This window comes from Mucor velutinosus (genome assembly GCF_035048745.1).
Source record: "Mucor velutinosus strain NIH1002 chromosome Unknown tig00001564, whole genome shotgun sequence".
In the NCBI taxonomy this organism is placed as follows: Eukaryota; Fungi; Mucoromycota; class Mucoromycetes; order Mucorales; family Mucoraceae; genus Mucor; species Mucor velutinosus.
In genome coordinates this window covers 1-23,942 of record NW_027041906.1, presented here as the reverse complement: position 1 = coordinate 23,942, position 23,942 = coordinate 1, and the positions used below count along the sequence as shown (strand labels likewise).

Here is a 23,942-nt window from a genome sequence, read left to right as displayed (position 1 = left end):
CCAATGGCCGACTCAGTGATATATGCTGTTAATATTGCACAATTCAAGGAATGCTGCTGAATTGTCTATTAGTCCTAGTCTCTCTAGCATGCAAAGCAAGCACAATTGCAAACCTGTTCCTGTATGTTGGCTTCTGTTAAAACCAAACGGAAGAGCAAAAAGAGAGCCAGAGAAAAAGTCTCCTGGATTACAAATCATGCCATGGTCAGCATTGGCCAAGGAATCATGAGATGTTTGCAATGTAACCTTCTTCTGATGCCATTGTGTTAGGAGAAGCAATTGCATGCGAGAGAGAGAGAGAGAGAGAGAGAAAGGGATCCAAGCAGTGTTCATTTCCGACACTAATGGATTTTTCGCCTTATTGATTTGAGCACCGTTCTAGGGGATCATGTATTCTATTTCCCTGCGGAACACTACCATCACTCAGAGACTCGTAGAGGAGACTTTCCATATATTTACTGGATAAATTTGCAAAGTTGATTTTAGAAATGAATAAGCAAGGGTATACATAAATTAAACTAGGGCTAAACAAGAGAAAAATATCATTGAAAGAGAGGTTTTCGAGTCTTCGTAACAATGTAAAGAAAGAAAAGCATAATTCCCTTAAACAATGCCTATGGTAATTGAGAGGAACTGCCAACTAGGCTTTTTTTGCGTCTTTTAGCGCCAGCAGCAGCAGCAGCAGCAGCAGCAGTAGGAGCTGATGTAAAGTTTGGGATGATGCAACCAGATGTGATACCTTTCTTATCAACCACTACTTGATCTTTGTACTGTTCAATTGCTATTTTTGACGTTTCCATCAACAGTTTACCAGCCAGAATTAGCTGTAGAACAGCGGGCAAGGAACGACACATCTCACTTTCAACTTTGAGGAAAGCGACAGGACCGAAAGAATCGACACGAGCAACTTAGCCACAAGGGAAATCCATGGTCTTCAGCTCTATTTTCGCTTCTACATAATTGAAATAAATACCGAATCTAGTCTTTAGAGAAATACAGATGCAGTACTTACCTCCAATGTAGTAGCCGGAAATGACAAGATCATGAAGCAAGCTTGCACGAGATGATAATAGACTGATAGCCATATTCTTCATCACCTTGGGCATCTAGAAACAGCTGTCATACAGTTCCTTGGTTGTATTGACACCACTGATCAGAGCGCACTCGCCATATCCAAGCTCGTACTCGATCTTCTTACTGATAAAGAGGTAATCCATCTTTCGACCTGTGGATTGTCGAGTGAGATCACTCAGGGAACGGCTCGAGTTGCTAGCATCAGCAGATGCCCGACTGGACTTTTCCCCACTATTTGAATGGTCAAAACCCGCTAGTAACCAAGATGCCAATCTAAATACAAACCTGATACATTCCAAGTTGCCAAAGTCAAAGCATGAGCCTAAGCAAGACCATACCCTCTTAACAAGATCAGCTTCCGTCTGATTGTGCAAAGGAAAGAAGCCAGATCTGAGGAGCCTGAACGTATCTCTATAAGGTTTCTGAATTCATTTGCAATCGGATTCAAGGGGAAAATAATCAGTCTCCACCTTGTTGTACAACGCATCGTCAGCAATTTCCCTCAATTCCCTGAAATATAGATTGACTTCCTCAGGCATACTTGGCATTTCAACTGTCTTGTGGTCGCGAATCTCTTGCCATTCATTAGGCTCGAAGACTTTGGTCCAGCAAGAATCAGTAATATCCAAGATCATTGAGTGGCTGGGACTAAAGAAGATATTTGAATGACAATAATAGCAATAAAAGTCAAAGCAAAACCTTACTGTTCGTAATCCAGACTTGACGCAAGCTGCTTCATCTTGTCTTCGACAATTGTTCCTGTTTTCAACTTCCAGAGCTTCTTTCTATCGAGTCCGGCATACATTTCATTCACTTTTTGCTTGTCCTGTTCGGTCATCTTATGTAACTTTATTGAGGTGGTTTCGGAGGATGCCTTGCTGCTAGGTGATACAACGGTTGACATTGTTGAAAAGGTCGAACGTGAAGTTGAAGAAGAAGCGGAAGAGCAGACAACGTTTTTAGCGACAGCAGAGTTTGTTGCAACCGTAACCGCAGATAAAATAGGAGCCTCCTTTCCTTTGAGCTTGAGAGGGTTAGCCACCAAATTGTCAATTATGGCGCTTGCAATGGGATTCCAATTTGGCTTAGTGTTTGCCTGGCAAATCAACGTTAATAGAGCCATCATGCATTACTGCAATGCAACTTGCACAAGGAATAGAATGTGATTTTACATAATTAAGGATATAAGTAAGCCACTTGCTCTTGTATGTCTCGAAAGGTGTGCCATCGAAGTGGTCAACGATAAATTCTCCCAATTGTTTGATTATACTGTTGACAGTGACAGGTTGAGTTTCGCACACACTAAATGCAGCAGCAATTTCTTTATCTTGCTGAACGTTAATAGCATGTTTGGCGGCATGATTTAATGCTATACCTTGAAACATTCTTGTATCAATAGAGAAGTGCGCGAGAGATGTCGAAAACTATACATTGGGTGGAGGGCAAAGTATATTTTCACAAAGTAGTTGAATGTGGGGAGGCTTTAAAAACAGCCATACTTGCCTCCATTAAGCTCATCGCCAATTTTTTTTATTTGCCCTTTTCTCTACATTTTTCTTCTTGTCCTTTTCGAAGCTTCCAAATGTTTGAACATTACCTTGGTGCTACTTTGGTAACGTGTCTTGTAACGTTTAGGTTGCTGAAAAGAACATGCACAATGCTATCAGTATTGCATTGCTGATAACATATGCATTTTATTTTCATCCCCAGGATTTCTATTGTTAAAGAGTGTAAACCGTTATCACGGTCCGTTCCTGGGTAACGTGTCTTACTACAATGGACGCTAAGGAATCATATGTAGCAATATCAACGGTACATTCCGGGTAATGTGTATATTTAATTTCTGTTTGTGGTTGAAGAAGAGTAAACCGTTATCACGGTCCTTCCTGGGTAACGTATCTACGACAGTTTAAAATCTCTGATTTTTTTTGGGATTAGATCTACTTTTACCTTCTCGTGGTTAATCCTGATATTCCAAATTGGAAGAACAAAGCAAAGTAGCGCTTCTTCACATCAAATGTCATTGAAATTTCTAAATTGCCATTATTGTTCATGTCAACGATGGAAAGAGGAAGTAAACGTAATATAAATCATATTGAAATGGGAGTGATGGAAGAGAAATAAAGGTATCGACTCGAAATCAAATCAAATGCAAGCACGACGATACATGATCTAGCAATTGTAATGGATAGGCTGTGTATAATTGTAAGGGGTATGCCATAATCGTATGAATATTCATCCACATTTTCAAAGAAGGAAGAGAGAGTTTAATTGGTCGAATGTAGTTTTAGAAAACAAAAATACATATCAAAAGATGAATTGATGATAAATAAAAATGAATAGAAAATAACTGGCCAGTATCAAATACCCATGTTTATGTACCTTAAAAAGTGTTGCTAACATCGAATGGCGAGCATGTAGCTATTTTCCATGCAGAAAATAAGGGCTGATTCATGGAATAAGCTGCATTCGGCACAATCGGATTGTTCATCAAAGCACGGAGATGTTACCCTAAGCAGGAGGCTAGCTGGTAAGCCTAATGGTATGATACCCAGAAGAGTGATTCCAGGTCCCATATCATTTCCTGTTATAACGTAGTCGAAAGCGAATAGGACGTCCTGAGTGTTACGTCAAGCGCAATGATAAAAAGTCTTTAAAATTGTACTTGAAGCGGAATAGAGGATGGTTCTAATACTGGAGAAAAAATCGTAACTAATGGGGTAAATTATCTTCACTATAGTGAGATTGCATCTAATTCAACATTTGTTAACATTGACCCATAAGAGAGTTTTACCATAGCAAGACGAAGGTGCAAAGCCATGGCAACTAAGCATCTAACCCAACGTTTGGTAATATTAATCTCAATGAGGGTTTTACCGTCGTGAAGCGAAGGTGCAAAACCATAGTAGTCAACAAGGAGCAAATTCAGATTTTCATTTCCATTGTTAATAAGCTTACCAGCAACATAACGCATTAAAATTTGCATGAATCAGCTTTACCAAAATCAATATGCCTCCTATTCGAATTAAAAATTGCTCAAGCTACATAGCTGCCTTCCAGATGTAAATTATGCCGTGTAAATGAACTCTATAAAGCAATAAATAACCAAATTTGACAGTTTTCAAGCCTTCATAACTTGACATGTAGACCTTTCTGAGCCACCGGAATGACGCCAAACAATTGTACTTGAGTAGTAGTAACTTCCTGACACCTTTGCTCTACTTTTTGAGGGCCTAAAAAATATCGTCAAAAATCGACCAAGAACCATGAGAGGGGACCTCATGGCTTTCATCAAAAATCAAACGATCGTATTTTTTACCTTAAAAATAAAGACTTTTACTGTGGCATATATCAAATCAAAATGTTTCTCTCGATCCGAAGAAACCTCTGAAACCACTTTTATGGGGTCTTCATATGCAAAATAAGGCTATTTTCGCTAAAAACCACGTTTCAAATTTTATTAAATCGCTCAATAATTTAAGTCAAAACATTTATTACAGTTAGCACCATTAGAAGCGCCTTGAAAAGTACTTGAAGAATGTATTAGGAAGCGTTTTTTTTTTTTTTTTTTTTTTTTTTAGGGGAGTCGAGCTCCAGGTTTTATTTAAAGTCCTTTAAATGTCATACTGAGGGATAGAAAAGACTGTTGGTGGACCCAATGTCTGCAATGAAGGGGAATAAGATATTTTTGAACTAAGTTGGGAAAGAAATCTACTACTAATAAGGTGCGACTCCTAGAGCCAATACAGTCTTGCGGAAATCGTCAAAATATAGATAATGGATAGAGTACAAACACCAAATGAGGACATCAGTACTACGTCAAAAATCAAACAACTTGCGTTCACCAGGATTTGAACCGGGATCCTACCGTTGGCATACGGGAGTTCTACCACTTCGCCCTACCACCAGGGACTGTATTAGGAAGCGTAGGGTAATCATCACAGTTTTTATAGTCGAATATCATGAAATAGATTAAAAAAGTCGAAGAAAGACGATATCTTTTTTTAGGGCAAATCAATGCTTTATTTAAAGTTCTTTTCGTCACCTAATTAAAGGGAGAGGGGAAAAGACTGGATATAATGGGGTATCAAATTAGAGAATTTGATGAAAGTTTTCTTGGGAGTGTAGGGTTGTAAGTGAGTTTCGTAGATAGGAAAGGAGGATAGAAGGTAAGAATGTGGATTGATGGAAGTGGTGCTGATAGTGATAATACCAGACTGTTTGTAACATGCAGACAAACACTTGATGTACGGATCACTACGGCCCAACTGATGTTCTCACAGAACATGGATGTGCTCTTTTGGGAACATCGATGTTCTCATGAGCACATTGATGTTCTCATTTGAGAAGATGTAGTTTTCCACAAGAATAAATGGTTTTAATAGCTAAACTATAATATTGTAGGCAATAGAAAGACTTTTATTATCTGTAAGATTCATAAAATTACTAAACGTATTATAAATTGCACGAGAAAATGGCAATTTAAAATTACCTGATAACTACTTACTAAAGTAAAAAATATATTTCAATAAGATATTCGAGTAGTTTAGTGGAAAGAACGTCAGATCCACAACCGATAGGTTGTGGGTTCGACCCCGATAGGAGCATTCTTTTTTTTCAAATTTCTGAAAATCGATGTGCCCATGTCAGGTACACATAGTCTTTGTGTGTAACCTTTTAATTTAGTATAAATATCAAATCAGTTTGCAAAACAATAAAGATCATCTTTTATCTCAATTCTATTCTTTTATATACATTTGCCAAGGTCTACTCAATAACCGTATCTCTATTAACGACACCCATATAAGAATATGGATGTGCTCACATGGGAACATTTCGGATGTTCTCATGAGAACATCGGCCGACTTATAATAGATCTTTAGGAACGCCGATGTTCCCATATGAGAGCATTTTTCACCTTTCTGGAACATCAGTTGGGCCGTAGTGCTATCAAGGTTACTCAAATCGACCCTTATGGCCAGTGCTCTTGCATTGATTACCACTTTAAATTAAACATCAACAACATTTGTCAGATATCGCAATAGAAGAACCTATTGCTCTCTATCATCACTAATCCTACAAGCTAGTTGCAAATGTATAAATACTCTTCGTTTTTTACTCAACTCCAGGATCTTCAGTTCATTTGATACACAAATAAAATACAGTTGATTTCTATTGTATTTTACTATTGCTTTATTTTTTTTTGTGAAATCTATTCAAACCTGCTTTCACTGCAATGTGCAAGAAAACATTTATTCTACGTCTCTATTTATATTATTTTCTATCTGGTCATGGTTACATTATTTAGTTTATTATTGTTGGGTTATTTTGTTGTTGATCGGATGAATTAAGAACATTATTTCAATATATGATTTGCGAAACAAGAGTAAAGAATAGCTCTTTATTTTGGTGCATGTATTTTACTAACGTTTATTTGTGTTACAGCACACTACAATACTCTTGACATTTACTGCAGCTCAGTATCTGCCATCTCTTGCTTTCAAAGTATTTCACCTTGTTATCATCATGCTAATGCTATTATTATGTATGCTTATCTGTTGACGACAGCGTGGCTAGATTGAGATGACATTTATTTTGGATATTTTTATGATGGGAATCTAGTCTTCTAGTTCATTCACTCGGAATTTCGAGATATTTCTTCGTTTCATGATAGTTTTTTTTGTGAATTAATAATCTGAATCACAATCTCATTATATTTTCAGAGGTTAAGTTCGTCTATCAATTATTTACTGCACATACTGTAGGCATAAATAGAAAGAATTATTACACCCAATAGTGGTACAAATAATATTAACATTCAAAATGCGCAAAAGCATTAAGCACTAGAGCAGACAGGCGGGAATAATTGCTTACTTTTGAACGCCTACAAATACCCCAATACTGCATCTTTTGACTCAGACTTTTTGAATAAAAATACTTTGACGTCTCAAAAGAGATTTCCATGTCAAAAAAACCATGTTTATAAGTATCTCGCGGCACAACACTCCCTCAAAGACAATGACTCTACTAAGTCGATTTAATCGGGGTTCAAAATTAAACGGACTTTAAAGCTATTGATGTAAAAATGGCATCGCAAGAGTGCTGTTTTGATTTCATAAGATTATATTATACATATAAAAATACTGTTGTAAGTAGACAGTGTGATAACACACAACGAGATGAATTGATTTATAATAAAAATATGTAATAATCTGGTCTTTTCCAGTATGAATATATCAAAAAGAAGAATTTTCAGATGCTCTGGATACAGGCAAAATGTGGAATTCCGGGACATTTTACTATCCACTGGCTCTGGGAAGAATACCATACTTTACAATGCCGGCAGTGTTCAATTTGTATTCACTCAGCAAGTAGAGTTTATTGAGCTGGATACCATGGGTATCATGCTAAAACACTACGGCGAAAATCTTGGTGCAAATACACCAAGTTTAGAGTAAAAGCACCAAGACTTAGATCATCTGCACCAAAATTGGGGTATTGAAGGTGCATTGGATTTTTTTTTCAATAAAGAATTATCAGTGGTATCACAAAAAATGGATGTACATCAAATGCTTAACCATTTGAGGAAGTGAGGACAAAATATATTACACAAAAACACATTTTTTGAGTATATAAAACTTTGAAATAAAGAATGCAGCACGTATGCTTTGTTATAGCCTAACGAAGGTTTCAAAATCTATCTATAAAAATATGTAAAAAGAAGCAAATTAGGCATATTTTTTGAGTAAATGTCAATTTATGAATTCCCAAAGGGTCATCGGGTGCTCAAGAATAATAATACGATTGCCCAATGTTTCCTCTTCTTATACATCTAGTTTGTTATATACGTTTCCGGAACAAATCTAAAGAGAATGGCCTCTAAACACTTTATCTCGCAGTTGAAAATTGATTGTTGCACATGCGGTGTTCAGGATAGTTTTTTTTTGGATTCATCAAAGTGTCTAGTTCTTATATAGCTTTTTTGTTCTGCATGTTTAGGCAGGAAATTAAGCACAATATCAATATCTAAAGTTTTTCTCGGTGTTTTTCGTAATACCCTCCTATGTATACAATTGAACGGCAGATCTATCACTATTCTATCAAAACTAAGAGAGAGCAAGTAAACGTCCATTGAAGAATACCGTATAAACCATGAAGGAAAGGGGAAAACTGAAATTTGTCAGAATCATATTTGCATTGGATCTTGAAAGTCTTTTGTATTTAAAATACCGCTTCAAAGTAGGAGTTAGCAGCGTATTCAGCGCTAAAAGCAGTAAGAAACACCTATTTGATGCTAAAAGTGGTAAAAATCATCTTAGAGATACGGGAGAAAAAGCCCAATAGAACCTTTCCGGTTTACAAGAGCAAAAAGATTGTTGTGAGAGGAATCTTAACCATCGTGGCCCTTGTGTTTCGTTGATATTTGCAAAAATCAGTGTTCAAAGCCTTAAGTAATAGTAGGACGAGGCGAAAACAGAAGGAAGAATTCAATAAAGAATGGAAGGTGAGGGAGACGGCAAAAAAGAAGACATTTGTCGGAACCTGTTTTGTATACACGCTTAGGTCTTTATAGCAAGGGTGAGACATAAATACATTGGCAATTGAATGAAGGAAAAATAAGAATTTCATAAAATTTAAGATGCCATTGTCTGGCAACAGTGCTATTCGCACTAGTGTTTTACTCAAGTTAAGGTTGGGGCACCTACTCCGCAATTAATGGTGCTTTTCGGCACATATTAAAGGAACTGAGCGTTGTTTAGTGAGCTGAATGGGATGTCTTTGATGTCAGAAGCTAAAAGGGAAGAAACGAAGAAGAGGACAACGACATCATGAAGCTGAATGTCTGTTAACTTGTTGGGGGTACTAATACAATAATAAGTACTATATTTATCTTTATTATTGAAGTAGCACAAATGAGTTTTTTCCAGGTTTATAAGCCTCTATCGAGGTCCGGAAAACCTTTTCCTTCGTTATCACTTTATATCTCTTGTCATTCTCGCTAAAACGCATCAGACCAACTTGGCAAATGACCTGCTCAAATGTGCACACCAGATATGCGGATGAATCCTAGTCATCATCCAGCTCCACTATGGGCATCGTCTTGTCTTTGTCGTCAACAGCATGAGTCTTTCCCAATCGAATAAGCAAGAACAATTCATCGCCAATCCCCTCAATTTCGAGCTTGAACATGAAAATAACAGCCCCTACATAGAAAGCCTTGACTTTGCGACGAGAGTTACCTTAGGAAATTCAGACGCCAGTATGGGTTTTGATGAGTAACGATAAAGGCAATAATGAGCCTGTGAATTGACATAACTCAAGTATTCTGCCCATACCATGATGTAGTGGCTTCCTCTAGAATTAGCACCGGTGAGATCGCGATAGTACTCTGAACGATAAGTGCAGTTGTATGCCCAGGCACTTCCAGAGACGACAATATCCAGTTGATCATTGATATGGACATCCTGCAGAACATTAGTCGAGTATTGCCGGTCGTAGTAGGACTGTATAGCCTTGACAAAAAGACGTATGTTGATGTTGATGGAGGTTGGGATACTTGAAACCGTTGTGTGGATGACTGGATACCAGAGCTGACTTCCGTTGTCATCGTCATTCTTTAAATTTACGAAGGTAGTTGGATCATACCGTTGAGGCACTAAGAGATTGATTCGAGCATCCAGATCATTCAGTTTGTCTTTACCATCGCCTGTACCATCACCAGTTGTAGATGCCTTGATGGCTCGCATAATTGCCAAACGATCAATGATGTTTCCGGCATGTATACCAACATCTGTGCGAGCACTTATCAAGCGTTTGTACCTACCGATGGATCTTTCGATAGATCGACTGGAAGTCGAAGCCGGTAAACCTTGCGCTTTGATCATGTAAGTCAAGTGTCCTAAATAATGGGCGTTTGGGCGAAAGGTCTTGATAGGAAGGCGTTTGGCTTTGATTTCAGTGATCAGCAGTTTGTGCCAATCGTTAACCTTACTGTGCAGAGATAGAAAGAAGTGAGTTGTTAGTCTGTGGATAAAATGGGTTTTGTTATGCAAGATGCCAATACTTACGCTTCTATGAATTGTAAGTCTGAAGCATGCAATTCATTCTTCTGCAATACCAAAGCTGCCACTTTAACGATACCCAGAAGAGGTTTTCTGATTGAGTCAGGATAGTGTGGTGCTATCAGGGCTGGAACAATGAAAATCATAAACTCTTCATAGTCAACTGCTCGGTAGTTGGTAACTCCTCCTGGTGCAAAAATGTCGTTGAATGGTGCATTGAAGGTAGTTGGAACGGTCTTCTTTGACTGAGCCACATACTGACCGATCTTTGCCAGAACTTTGGGATCTAAATCAAAGGTGTAAGGCCAGGCACTTGCTTTATCAAGCTTTGCTTCTTTCAGTTCTTCGATAGAGGGCTTGTATCGGTTATCAAACTTGGATGGATGGAATGGAGAAGACAAGAGCTCGTACAAATGCTTAGCTAATCCAATGCTCAGTAGGTGAAGTGTGTTGAGACCGTAGAACGATGGGTTGGCAGGAAAAGACTTGAGAGTGGTAAACATGGATGGTCCTTTGATGTTCTATAGAAGAGACGATGGTTGGTACAAGAACTATACATGATTGTTTAATGAAATCGCTTCACTTACAAACACATGTTTTACGCCAACAGGCAGTGGTGCTTTCAGTTGTTCGAGAGTTTTGTATTGGAAATTTCTAATTGTGCGAGTAAAGCATTGGCCTCCTTGTGTGTCTATGAGGCACTTCATACAGCCAAACTGAATGGAGACTCCTCCATGCAACATCAAATGTGATACTTCTACAAGATTGCCTATCGCCATTGCCAAATGAACGCTTACTCGGGCAACTTTACCACCATTCACTCGAACCAGCATGCCGTGTTCACTAAAATCACGAACTTCGTCCACAAAAATAGCTAAGTATCATTCAATATCCACTGGAGCCTTCTTGCCGGGTACAATCATTGTCTGAACGGTCCAGTCATCCAAGTATTTATGGGTTGGTAGACATAAATGCAATATCGTTGGTGGTTAAAAATAATAATTATACAAAAATATATCCTAATAACATTTCTGGGCGACTCACGCCGTGAGTCGTCGAGAAATGGTACCTTAGGTACCATGGGTACTATGGGCATCATGCTAAAAGCCGATCAGAACAAAGGGCAAGTGATACATAAGAATAGGATATCCTATTATTACAGGTATCATTTGAATGGCCAATCAGAAGCCAGACTCACGGTGCTTGGGTACCATGATACATGAGATATCATTCCTAATAACATTTCCCAAACACCGAAGTGCTCGGTGTTTGAAAAACAGGGGAAAGTAGCCTAAGATAACCGAAGATAGCCCAGTTCGCGTATGCGAACTTAAAGAAAATGTTATCCAGTTATTATCTCACCCGAGATTGCTTCACTGAGCGGTCACATATATACCACTACATAGAGCGTGCTCTGGAATAATTAGTAAAAAAAAATAGTTTGAAATAATTATATCATTAAACTGTTATAATCAATTTCAGTTTTACTATTAAAAAAATATAGAAAGCTCTTAACAGTAACGAGAGAGCACCAGCCAACTTATAAATATGCTATCAAGCGTCAATGGTTAGTTAGCATTACACTTTCTTGATATGTTATCACAAATCTTAAATAAGTCATCAACATCACTCATCAATAATGAAAAATAGCAATTGAGGAAAATGATGAACGAGATACAACTTATTATGGGCTTTCAATATGATACACGACAAAACAACTGTTGATATATTAGGGCAGAAGAATAAACAAAGGGAAAAAAGGAGGGATTAGACAAAATGTAAGAATACCACAAGAAGAGATTGGGATATTAAACAAAGAATATATAAAAGAGGGAATGTGATAAAAAAATGAATAGTGACATTTAAAAGAAACAAATCAAAACAGAATAGAGCAAAGCAACAATGAAAAGAAAAAGAAAAGGTTGTGATACTAAGAAAAGAACAAAGAAGGGAAAAGATAAGACTGCGATAATAAGAAAAGAAGCAACAACAAGTATGGGAACGAATACTGGATAAACAAGGACCCGATAAAATAGGAATTAAAATGATAAAAAATAAATACATAAAAAAAGAGAGAAATTGAGCAAAAATAATAAACAAAAAAGAATGCAAAAGAGTAAATCAAACAAAACAGATAGAAAAATTGAGACAGTTAAGAAAGAAAAGTACAAATAATAGTCAAAACCAATAAAGGGAAGCAAAGAAAACCATGAAAAGACAGAATGTAATATATAGGACAAAGAAAAAAAGACATATAAAAGGAGATGGTAGGAAAGCAAAGAGACGAAAGAAATGAAAGTAATGTAAAGAATAAGAAGCAAAGAAAAGAGTAGGAATAAATTGAGAAAGAAAAAAGAGAAATGAAGGAAATAACGCGAAAGGAGAAGTAAGTCAAAAAAAAAAATAAACATGAAAGAAGAAAATAGGCAAAGATAAAAGAAAGGCGAAAGAAACAATGTCAAGGAAAGAAAATGCGATAAAGAAACAGAAAGAAATAAATAGAGAAAAAAAGTCGAAAAGAAAAAGGTTCGAGAAGGAGGATAAAGAATATAAGCAGAACAGAAAAGGGAAACATGAAGATAAAGCACAGGAAGAGACCGGGAGAACAAGCAAACAAAGAAAAAACGGAGAAGCAAAAACGCAAATATAAACAGAGAAAAGATATATGAAAAAAAGAAAGGTGGACAAAAACACAGACAAAGGGGGAAAGAGAGAACGGAAAGAGAGAATAACAGAAAGAGAGAAAGCATATACAGAGAGAAGGGAAAAACAAACAAGAAAAAAAGAAAAGGGATAGGGGATAAAATACACAGAGACGAGGAAATGGAATAGGAAGAATTATAGAAAGAGAAAGGACGAAGAAACTACGAAAATAAATACACAGAAAAGGAGAGAAGAATAGGCAAAAAAAGACAGAAAAGGGGAAAGGGGTAGAGAAAAGAAATAGACAAAGTAGAAAGAAATAATAAAAATAGTAACAGAGATAAAGAAAAAAAAACAAATAAGAGAGAATATGAACAGTAAAAAAAATAAAAATATAAATAAATAAAAGAAAATAAAAAGCGAATACATTACCATAGCGGAGCGAATACATTACCATAGCAGAGAATAATAATTACCACTATACAACGAACAGGATGATACTTGTATAGCAAATAGAACACATAAATGCATAATACCATTTCACAAACACGAGGGTACAATGAATAAATACACATAATAAAAATATATAAATAAGGGATAATAGATAATAATAGGTATAGCATATATATAAAATAATACAAAAGTAATGAATAAAACAACACATATTACATAAGATAATATACAATAATCGAATAAGAGACAAAGAAGAAGAAGAAAAAAAAAAAAGAAACAGATTATATTAGGGTTAGAATTATGATCAAGATTAAATATATGTACATGTTAAGATTAGGGTTATGATATATATATAATAGGAATAGTAATAACATTAACATTAAAGTTAAGATTAAAAATAGGAGTATGATTATGATTAGGGATAAGATTAAGAATAGGATGAGGGAAAGGATAATAATAGGACCAAACTAGGATTAATGATAGGGATTATGGTTAATATTATAGTTTTTACGATTAAAATTAGGGTTAGAATTATGAATATAATAAGGCACTGGAACAACATTAGTGTTATGATTAGAGTTAATATTATAGTCAATATTAGTCATAAATTTATATTATGGTTAATGATAATATTAAGAACAGGGTTAGAGTCAATGTTAATGTCAGGATTAAACATAAGGTTCAGGATTATTGTTAGGATAAGTGACCTGTTTGACATTATGATAATATTAGGATTATGAATACAGTTATGAACAGATCAGAGATAGGCATATATTAGGATTAGTATTATGATTAGGGTCAGGAATATAGATAAGATTAGGAATATTGTTAGGGTTAGAGATAATGTCAGGATCAGGGTTAGGGTTAGGGTTAGATAGGAATAAAAATAAGAATATATCCAAAAAACCGATAAAGAAGCAACAAAGTTGAGAGTCTAGAGACACTTAGATTTGAATCTATTCGCTACAATGAGATGTAGCTTCTTCAGGTGCATTATACTAGCTCTTTATATATCTTTTTGAAAAATTATTTTTTCACACGAAAGTCGGAATAAGTCGGGTGAAAGACGTGATCCGGAAATTTAAGGGAAGATTAGACTCGGCGTTAAGTGCCGAGATCCCTTTAGATTCGGCGTTTATGTGCCGAGATTCGGCGTTTAAGTGCCGAGATTCGGCGTTAAGTGCCGAGATCCTTTTTTAGACTCGGTGTTAAGTGCCGAGACTAATGGTGAAAAAATATAAATACCCTGGAAAAAATTGGGGATTTTTATCGCCCACATTTTTTATTTTGAAAACACTCTATATATTTTACTACTTATAACCCTTCCCATAAAAGAAGCCGATGTCCCACAGAACAAGTCCGAGGCAATTACAAGGTAAAATATGAGCAGATTTCAGGAGTTATTCTGACAGTTTTCTTTTTTTAATAGAAAGCATGATCAGGATCTTACAACCAGGAATGTCCACAGTGTAAGTAAGGGTAAGGTAAGTGAAAAATTTGTTCTTCATGAGACCAAGAGGGGTCTTTCATGGTCAAATTTTTCAAAGTACTATTGCTGGTGTGAGGTACCAACATTAGTGTTAGTGTTAGGGTTAGGGTTAGGGATAGGGTAAGGGTTATGGTTTACGTTTTTTAGACGAAATCCAACAAAGTCCATCCTGTTGTAATGAATGGAACTGTTTTCCCGTTAACTTGCGTACATTGGCACGATTTAATAAATCAGCTATGTTTTTATTTCTTTTAAAAGCAACTACTGGTCTGTAGTGTGGATTTAAAGTAAAAAATTCCCTAAGTCCTTTACGAAGATGTGGAGTCTCCCAAATAGGATTATACATTGTAACAAAAGGAACAAGAGTATTATCTGTACTAAGAGGAGCATCTTCTAGATATTTCGGTCTGTCATCGTAACGCACTTGGCTAAAGACCCAGATTAAGAATCGTGGCGGGTAACCACGGAGTCGTAAACGAGTAAAAAATTGTTTAGCAGTGTTAGCAAAACTTCGATAGGAAGAGCTGTTACGAATATATCTGATCAGTTCAGCTTTAATAAAACCAACTTTATTATCTTTGGGATGATAAGAAGAGAATGGAATGTACAAGTATTTATTAAGCATTTTCTGATGTGTGGATAATTCAACTTTATTATGTTTTGCATGAATTTGAAGGTCAAGAAAACTAACAGAGGTAGTTGAATAATCCCAAGATATCTTTAATTGATTACTAAAAGCACGTTTGGTATCAAAAGTAGTCAAGAAAGTTTTAAGTTCTTGTTCAGAACCTTTAAACATGAAAAAGATATCATCGATATATCGACCATAAAAGATCAGAGTAAAATCAGGATTAAATTCAAAGAAACGTTCTTCGAAATGATGCATCAAGATATTTGCATAAGCAGGAGCGCATGCAGTACCCATAGCAATACCTGAGACCTGATGATATGGTATTCCTTGAAAAGTAAAATAGTTATTGCTCATGACAAACTTGAGTGTTTCTCTGATAAGGGTAGTATCATTTGGAGAAAGAGGAAGATATTTGTCAACAGTTTTAGCAATAACATCGAAAGCATATGGGGTAGTAGGTAGATTAGTGTACATTGAAGACACATCACCAGTAACTAGCCATAAAAGTCTTTCGTCTTGAGGAATAGAAATTCCATCAAGTGATTTAACAAGGGATTTAGTATCTTTAATAATATAGGGCAAGTGTGGAAGTACTTTTTGTAAGACTGTATCAATATAAGTAGAGAAACCAGTCGTGACCCAACTATGAGAAGGAACAATAGGACGACCTTGCATAGGTGTCTTGTGAATCTTTGGCAGCAGATGAAAGGTAGGTAACTTTCTATCATTAAGGAGTCGATGCCTAAGATATTTCTCATGCTGTTTATTAAAGATGGATGTACCCCATTGAGAACATAGTAAAGATAATAAACTATTAGCAGTACTAACAATGTTCTGAATATTAGAATCAAAATTTTCAGGAGAAAAGAAATTTTTGTCTAATTGCTTATAGAAGCGGGGGTCATTTAATTGTCGAAGTCCTTCTTGAATATACCAGCTAGTGTCAAGAACAGTGAGTCCAAGATTTTTATCAGAAGCTTTAATGAGTATATCAGGATTATTAATAAATTCCTTAAAGAACTTGGGTACAATATCATTAAGTCTATTATTATAAACTTGATAATGTGTAGGATGATTAAGAGGCATGACATTACTTTTTACAAGTCTAAGCCCTTTTTCAATCAAGGTATTTGAGGAAGGATTAGGTTTCCAAGTCGAGGTTTTGACATGGAATCTAATATCAAAGTCAGGATTATCACGAGTATCTTTGAAAATTTCCTTAATACGAATGCGTCTTGTAAAGTCTTCTACGCTTGGTAAAATTAAGCGAGGATTTGCTTTGGGTTTAGGAACAAACTTTGTACCAAATCCTAAATATTTTCTAACAGAAGTTGGAATATTTATAGAAGAATAATTGTGAACAGCTTTATTAAAAATATAAGTATCCGCCCATAGAGGGGACGAATGCTTTATGACAAAGTTGATACGATCTTTGAGGCGAACACTATGAAAAAACCAAGGAGGATAAGTGTGTGCTCTACGAACATCAAAGTGTCTACAAGTAGTAGGAGATCTATACGTACCATGTTCACAAGAGTAGTGACGCCCACTAAGAGGGTTTAACCTCTTTTTCCCTTCAAAGCTTTGAAGGGGGTGGGACCGGGGGCAAGACGACGATTGGGGTTGGGGGCCCCTTTCTGGATTCGACCCTTGGTGGGGCCGGACAAAGGTCGAGAGCCTTTTCCCGAGGAAGAAGAGGACGACTTGGAGTTGCCTTGCTTTCTTGAGGAAGACGAAGCAGCAGGACGACGAGAAGACGGACGAGAAGAGGAACCAGAGACAGTAAGTTTTGACAATTTCTTGTCAAGAGCCGAGATTTTTGACTGAACAGTCTTGTTAACCAACTTGGTGATGGAGTCAGTGAGTTGGGCAGAAGAGAGGTCAGAGGAAGATTCCATAACGGTATCAGCGGCAGATTTGGCCTTTTGCTGTTTACGTTCGGCCTGTACTCTAGCCCAAGCCTGGGTTTCGAGCACATTATTCATGTTATGTCTGAGATGACACAGGGAACGAACCACATCATGAATCTGGGTATCGGTAAGATGTTCAATCGAACCACCCATGGCCAAAATCGACTCAAAAATTCTATCACGGCATTGTGCTAGGACAAAAGCGGGTGATGCTTGCAATTGATGAGCCTGTAGTGCACGTTCTTTGCTTTCTATAAGGGTTTTAAGAATAGCAGAACGAGCCGAAAGTACCGCATTTTCAATGGAAGAAGAAAAAAGCGATTTATCTGCATCAGACAGGGAATTGTCCATATGTAGATTCTTAACTCCCGGAACAGCAGCGAGAACGACTTGTGGAAAGGTACCATTAACCAGGTGAGCCTTGAGACTATCCAAAGCCTTGACCAAACCGACTTGAGCATGATGATGGATCTTGAAGACATCATTCATACTGTACATGATTGCTTCTTGACACCACTTGGGAAACGAGGACCAGACAGAAGCAACAGCAGGAAAGAAAATCAAAGCCTCAGTGGCAACGCGAAGATTATCCAGATGGATGAGAATCGGGAAGCCCTGTTCATTAATCTTGGAATACAATGAGTTATCAGAATTATTGTTCATTTGTTATACCAAAAAAGACAGTTCAGGAGAAAAAAGAGGTTGACTTGAGAGAGAGAGAGAGAGAAAAAAGTTTTGACGAGCGAGACAGAGAGATCCAAAAGAGATATAGTTGTAGTGGTGACGGCAAGAGAGAGAGCGGTGACCAGAAAGAGCAGATTGTTGGAGTGAGGTTAGGGTTAGAGAGATAATAATAAAAAATATATCCAAAAACCAAAGAAGCAACAAAGGAGAGAGTCTAGAAACACTTAGATTGAATCTATTCGCTACAAGAGATGTAGCTTCTTCAGGTGCATTATACTAGCTCTTTATATATCTTTTTGAAAAATTATTTTTTCACACGAAAGTCGGAATAAGTCGGGTGAAAGACGTGATCCGGAAATTTAAGGGAAGATTAGACTCGGCGTTAAGTGCCGAGATCCCTTTAGATTCGGCGTTATGTGCCGAGATTCGGCGTTTATGTGCCGAGATTCGGCGTTTATGTGCCGAGATTCGGCGTTTATGTGCCGAGATTCGGCGTTAAGTGCCGAGATCCTTTTTTAGACTCGGTGTTAAGTGCCGAGACTAATGGTGAAAAAATATAAATACCCTGGAAAAAATTGGGGATTTTTATCGCCCACATTTTTTATTTTGAAAACACTCTATATATTTTACTACTTATAACCCTTCACATAAGAGAAGCCGATGTCCCACAGAACAAGTCCGAGGCAATTACAAGGTAAAATATGAGCAGATTTCAGGAGTTATTCTGACAGTTTTCTTTTTTAATAGAAAGCATGATCAGGATCTTACAACCAGGAATGTCCACAGTGTAAGCATGGGTAAGGTAAGTGAAAAAATTTGTTCTTCATGAGACCAAGAGGGGTCTTTCATGGTCAATTTTTCAAAGTACTATTGTTGGTGTGAGGTACCAACATTAGTGTTAAATATAGGGTTACATATAAGATAAGAGTTAGGGGTTAGGAATAAGATTAGACATAGGATTAGAATTAGGATTACGGTTATGATTAGGATTAAAATTATGGTTAGAGTCAGAATTAGGGTTAGGATTAGGGTTAGGGTTAGGGTTAGGGTTAGGGTTAGGGTTAGGGTTAGAGAGATAATAATAGAAAATATATCCAAAAACCAAAGAAGCAACAAAGGAGAGAGTCTAGAAACACTTAGATTGAATCTATTCGCTACAAGAGATGTAGCTTCTTCAGGTGCATTATACTAGCTCTTTATATATCTTTTTGAAAAATTATTTTTTCACACGAAAGTCGGAATAAGTCGGGTGAAAGACGTGATCCGGAAATTTAAGGGAAGATTAGACTCGGCGTTAAGTGCCGAGATCCCTTTAGACTCGGCGTTATGTGCCGAGATTCGGCGTTTATGTGCCGAGATTCGGCGTTTATGTGCCGAGATTCGGCGTTAAGTGCCGAGATCTTTTTTAGATTCGGCGTTAAGTGCCGAGATCCTTTTTTAGACTCGGTGTTAAGTGCCGAGACTAATGGTGAAAAAAATATAAATACCCTGGAAAAAATTGGGGATTTTTATCGCCCACATTTTTTATTTTGAAAACACTCTATATATTTTACTACTTATAACCCTTCCCATAAGAGAAGCCGCTGTCCCACAGAACAAGTCCGAGGTAATTACAAGGTAAAATATGAGCAGATTTCAGGAGTTATTCTGACAGTTTTCTTTTTTTTAATAGAAAGCATGATCAGGATCTTACAACCAGGAATGTCCACAGTGTAAGTAAGGGTAAGGTAAGTGAAAAATTTGTTCTTCATGAGGCCAAGAGGGGTCTTTCATGGTCAAATTTTTTAAAGCACTAGTGTTGGTGTGAGGTATCAACATTAGTGTTAGTGTTAGGGTTAGGGTTAGGGATAGGGTAAGGGTTATGGTTTACGTTTTTTAGACGAAATCCAACAAAGTCCATCCTGTTGTAATGAATGGAACTGTTTTCCCGTTAACTTGCGTACATTGGCACGATTTAATAAATCAGCTATGTTTTTATTTCTTTTAAAAGCAACTACTGGTCTGTAGTGTGGATTTAAAGTAAAAAATTCCCTAAGTCCTTTACGAAGATGTGGAGTCTCCCAAATAGGATTATACATTGTAACAAAAGGAACAAGAGTATTATCTGTACTAAGAGGAGCATCTTCTAGATATTTCGGTCTGTCATCGTAACGCACTTGGCTAAAGACCCAGATTAAGAATCGTGGCGGGTAACCACGGAGTCGTAAACGAGTAAAAAATTGTTTAGCAGTGTTAGCAAAACTTCGATAGGAAGAGCTGTTACGAATATATCTGATCAGTTCAGCTTTAATAAAACCAACTTTATTATCTTTGGGATGATAAGAAGAGAATGGAATGTACAAGTATTTATTAAGCATTTTCTGATGTGTGGATAATTCAACTTTATTATGTTTTGCATGAATTTGAAGGTCAAGAAAACTAACAGAGGTAGTTGAATAATCCCAAGATATCTTTAATTGATTACTAAAAGCACGTTTGGTATCAAAAGTAGTCAAGAAAGTTTTAAGTTCTTGTTCAGAACCTTTAAACATGAAAAAGATATCATCGATATATCGACCATAAAAGATCAGAGTAAAATCAGGATTAAATTCAAAGAAACGTTCTTCGAAATGATGCATCAAGATATTTGCATAAGCAGGAGCGCATGCAGTACCCATAGCAATACCTGAGACCTGATGATATGGTATTCCTTGAAAAGTAAAATAGTTATTGCTCATGACAAACTTGAGTGTTTCTCTGATAAGGGTAGTATCATTTGGAGAAAGAGGAAGATATTTGTCAACAGTTTTAGCAATAACATCGAAAGCATATGGGGTAGTAGGTAGATTAGTGTACATTGAAGACACATCACCAGTAACTAGCCATAAAAGTCTTTCGTCTTGAGGAATAGAAATTCCATCAAGTGATTTAACAAGGGATTTAGTATCTTTAATAATATAGGGCAAGTGTGGAAGTACTTTTTGTAAGACTGTATCAATATAAGTAGAGAAACCAGTCGTGACCCAACTGTGAGAAGGAACAATAGGACGACCTTGCATAGGTGTCTTGTGAATCTTTGGCAACAGATGAAAGGTAGGTAACTTTCTATCATTAAGGAGTCGATGCCTAAGATATTTCTCATGTTGTTTATTAAAGATGGATGTACCCCATTGAGAACATAGTAAAGATAATAAACTATTAGCAGTACTAACAATGTTCTGAATATTAGAATCAAAATTTTCAGGAGAAAAGAAATTTTTGTCTAATTGCTTATAGAAGCGGGGGTCATTTAATTGTCGAAGTCCTTCTTGAATATACCAGCTAGTGTCGAGAACAGTAAGTCCAAGATTTTTATCAGAAGCTTTAATGAGTATATCAGGATTATTAATAAAATCCTTAAAGAACTTGGGTACAATATCATTAAGTCTATTATTATAAACTTGATAATGTGTAGGATGATTAAGAGGCATGACATTACTTTTTACAAGTCTAAGCCCTTTTTCAATCAAGGTATTTGAGGAAGGATTAGGTTTCCAAGTCGAGGTTTTGACATGGAATCTAATATCAAAGTCAGGATTATCACGAGTATCTTTGAAAATTTCCTTAATACGAATGCGTCTTGTAAAGTCTTCTACGCTTGGTAAAATTAAGCGAGGATTTGCTTTGGGTTTAGGAACAAACTTTGTACCAAATCCTAAATATTTTCTAACAGAAGTTGGAATATTTATAGAAGAATAATTGTGAACAGCTTTATTAAAAATATAAGTATCCGCCCATAGAGGGGACGAATGCTTTATGACAAAGTTGATACGATCTTTGAGGCGAGCACTATGAAAAAACCAAGGAGGATAAGTGTGTGCTCTACGAACATCAAAGTGTCTACAAGTAGTAGGAGATCTATACGTACCATGTTCACAAGAGTAGTGACGCCCACTAAGAGGGTTTAACCTCTTTTTCCCTTCAAAGCTTTGAAGGGGGTGGGACCGGGGGCAAGACGACGATTGGGGTTGGGGGCCCCTTTCTGGATTCGACCCTTGGTGGGGCCGGACAAAGGTCGAGAGCCTTTTCCCGAAGAAGAGGACGACTTGGGGTTGCCTTGCTTTCTTGACGAAGACGAAGCAGCAGGACGACGAGAAGACGGACGAGAAGAGGAACCAGAGACAGTAAGTTTTGACAATTTCTTGTCAAGAGCCGAGATTTTTGACTGAACAGTCTTGTTAACCAACTTGGTGATGGAGTCAGTGAGCTGGGCAGAAGAGAGGTCAGAGGAAGATTCCATAACGGTATCAGCGGCAGATTTGGCCTTTTGCTGTTTACGTTCGGCCTGTACTCTAGCCCAAGCCTGGGTTTCGAGCACATTATTCATGTTGTGTCTGAGATGACACAGGGAACGAACCACATCATGAATCTGGGTATCGGTAAGATGTTCAATCGAACCACCCATGGCCAAAATCGACTCAAAAATTCTATCACGGCATTGTGCTAGGACAAAAGCGGGTGATGCTTGCAATTGATGAGCCTGTAGTGCACGTTCTTTGCTTTCTATAAGGGTTTTAAGAATAGCAGAACGAGCCGAAAGTACCGCATTTTCAATGGAAGAAGAAAAAAGCGATTTATCTGCATCAGACAGGGAATTGTCCATATGCAGATTCTTAACTCCCGGAACAGCAGCGAGAACGACTTGTGGAAAGGTACCATTAACCAGGTGAGCCTTGAGACTATCCAAAGCCTTGACCAAACCGACTTGAGCATGATGATGTATCTTGAAGACATCATTCATGCTGTACATGATTGCTTCTTGACACCACTTGGGAAACGAGGACCAGACAGAAGCAACAGCAGGAAAGAAAATCAAAGCCTCAGTGGCAACGCGAAGATTATCCAGATGGATGAGAATCGGGAAGCCCTGTTCATTAATCTTGGAATACAATGAGTTATCAGAATTATTGTTCATTTGTTATACCAAAAAAGACAGTTCAGGAGAAAAAAGAGGTTGACTTGAGAGAGAGAGAGAAAAAAAGTTTTGACGAGCGAGACAGAGAGATCCAAAAGAGATATAGTTGTAGTGGTGACGGCAAGAGAGAGCGGTGACCAGAAAGAGCAGATTGTTGGAGAGATGTTAGGGTTAGAGAGATAATAATAGAAAATATATCCAAAAACCAAAGAAGCAACAAAGGAGAGAGTCTAGAAACACTTAGATTGAATCTATTCGCTACAAGAGATGTAGCTTCTTCAGGTGCATTATACTAGCTCTTTATATATCTTTTTGAAAAATTATTTTTTCACACGAAAGTCGGAATAAGTCGGGTGAAAGACGTGATCCGGAAATTTAAGGGAAGATTAGACTCGGCGTTAAGTGCCGAGATCCCTTTAGACTCGGCGTTATGTGCCGAGATTCGGCGTTTATGTGCCGAGATTCGGCGTTTATGTGCCGAGATTCGGCGTTAAGTGCCGAGATCTTTTTTAGATTCGGCGTTAAGTGCCGAGATCCTTTTTTAGACTCGGTGTTAAGTGCCGAGACTAATGGTGAAAAAAATATAAATACCCTGGAAAAAATTGGGGATTTTTATCGCCCACATTTTTTATTTTGAAAACACTCTATATATTTTACTACTTATAACCCTTCCCATAAGAGAAGCCGCTGTCCCACAGAACAAGTCCGAGGTAATTACAAGGTAAAATATGAGCAGATTTCAGGAGTTATTCTGACAGTTTTCTTTTTTTTAATAGAAAGCATGATCAGGATCTTACAACCAGGAATGTCCACAGTGTAAGTAAGGGTAAGGTAAATGAAAAATTTGTTCTTCATGAGGCCAAGAGGGGTCTTTCATGGTCAAATTTTTTTTAAAGCACTAGTGTTGGTGTGAGGTATCAACATTAGTGTTAGTATTAGGGTTAGGGTTAGGGATAGGGTAAGGGTTAAGGTTAGGGTTAGGGTTAGGGTTAGGGTTAGGGTTAGGGTTAGGGTTAGGGTTAGGGTTAGGGTTAGGGTTAGGGTTAGGGTTAGGGTTAGGGTT

General features: G+C 37.2%; 7 protein-coding genes across 7 annotated transcripts; all 7 read right to left on the bottom strand.

The window, feature by feature from the left end:
* Positions 1-614: 614 nt before the first annotated feature.
* GAT1_4 (Sodium- and chloride-dependent GABA transporter 1) lies at positions 615-1,085 on the bottom strand (the record flags this gene model as incomplete). Its single annotated transcript, XM_064829481.1, has 2 exons — positions 615-907; positions 1,013-1,085. The coding sequence occupies 2 exons, from the start codon at positions 1,083-1,085 to the stop codon at positions 615-617; spliced, it is 366 nt and encodes a 121-aa protein (XP_064681983.1).
* Positions 1,086-1,106: 21 nt separating this feature from the next.
* CHT2_3 (Chitinase 2) lies at positions 1,107-2,200 on the bottom strand (the record flags this gene model as incomplete). Its single annotated transcript, XM_064829480.1, has 4 exons — positions 1,107-1,305; positions 1,360-1,396; positions 1,616-1,722; positions 1,779-2,200. The coding sequence occupies 4 exons, from the start codon at positions 2,198-2,200 to the stop codon at positions 1,107-1,109; spliced, it is 765 nt and encodes a 254-aa protein (XP_064681982.1).
* Positions 2,201-9,141: 6,941 nt separating this feature from the next.
* Positions 9,142-10,969, bottom strand: RPS17B_2 (40S ribosomal protein S17.e.B; the record flags this gene model as incomplete). The annotated part of the gene is made up of 4 exons (XM_064829479.1): positions 9,142-9,255; positions 9,315-10,065; positions 10,143-10,657; positions 10,724-10,969. 4 exons carry the CDS (start codon positions 10,967-10,969, stop codon positions 9,142-9,144), a joined length of 1,626 nt encoding a protein of 541 aa, XP_064681981.1.
* A 3,879-nt stretch (positions 10,970-14,848) lies between these two features.
* On the bottom strand, positions 14,849-16,438 carry ATC70_010258 (DDE_3 domain-containing protein; the record flags this gene model as incomplete). Its single annotated transcript, XM_064829478.1, has 1 exon — positions 14,849-16,438. The coding sequence occupies one exon, from the start codon at positions 16,436-16,438 to the stop codon at positions 14,849-14,851; it is 1,590 nt and encodes a 529-aa protein (XP_064681980.1).
* Positions 16,439-16,911: 473 nt separating this feature from the next.
* Positions 16,912-17,925, bottom strand: ATC70_010257 (Rhizopuspepsin-2; the record flags this gene model as incomplete). Its single annotated transcript, XM_064829477.1, has 1 exon — positions 16,912-17,925. One exon carries the CDS (start codon positions 17,923-17,925, stop codon positions 16,912-16,914), a length of 1,014 nt encoding a protein of 337 aa, XP_064681979.1.
* Positions 17,926-19,805: 1,880 nt separating this feature from the next.
* Positions 19,806-21,835, bottom strand: ATC70_010256 (uncharacterized protein; the record flags this gene model as incomplete). The annotated part of the gene is made up of 3 exons (XM_064829476.1): positions 19,806-21,673; positions 21,726-21,753; positions 21,833-21,835. 3 exons carry the CDS (start codon positions 21,833-21,835, stop codon positions 19,806-19,808), a joined length of 1,899 nt encoding a protein of 632 aa, XP_064681978.1.
* A 33-nt stretch (positions 21,836-21,868) lies between these two features.
* Positions 21,869-22,879, bottom strand: ATC70_010255 (uncharacterized protein; the record flags this gene model as incomplete). The annotated part of the gene is made up of 1 exon (XM_064829475.1): positions 21,869-22,879. The coding sequence occupies one exon, from the start codon at positions 22,877-22,879 to the stop codon at positions 21,869-21,871; it is 1,011 nt and encodes a 336-aa protein (XP_064681977.1).
* Positions 22,880-23,942: the final 1,063 nt, after the last annotated feature.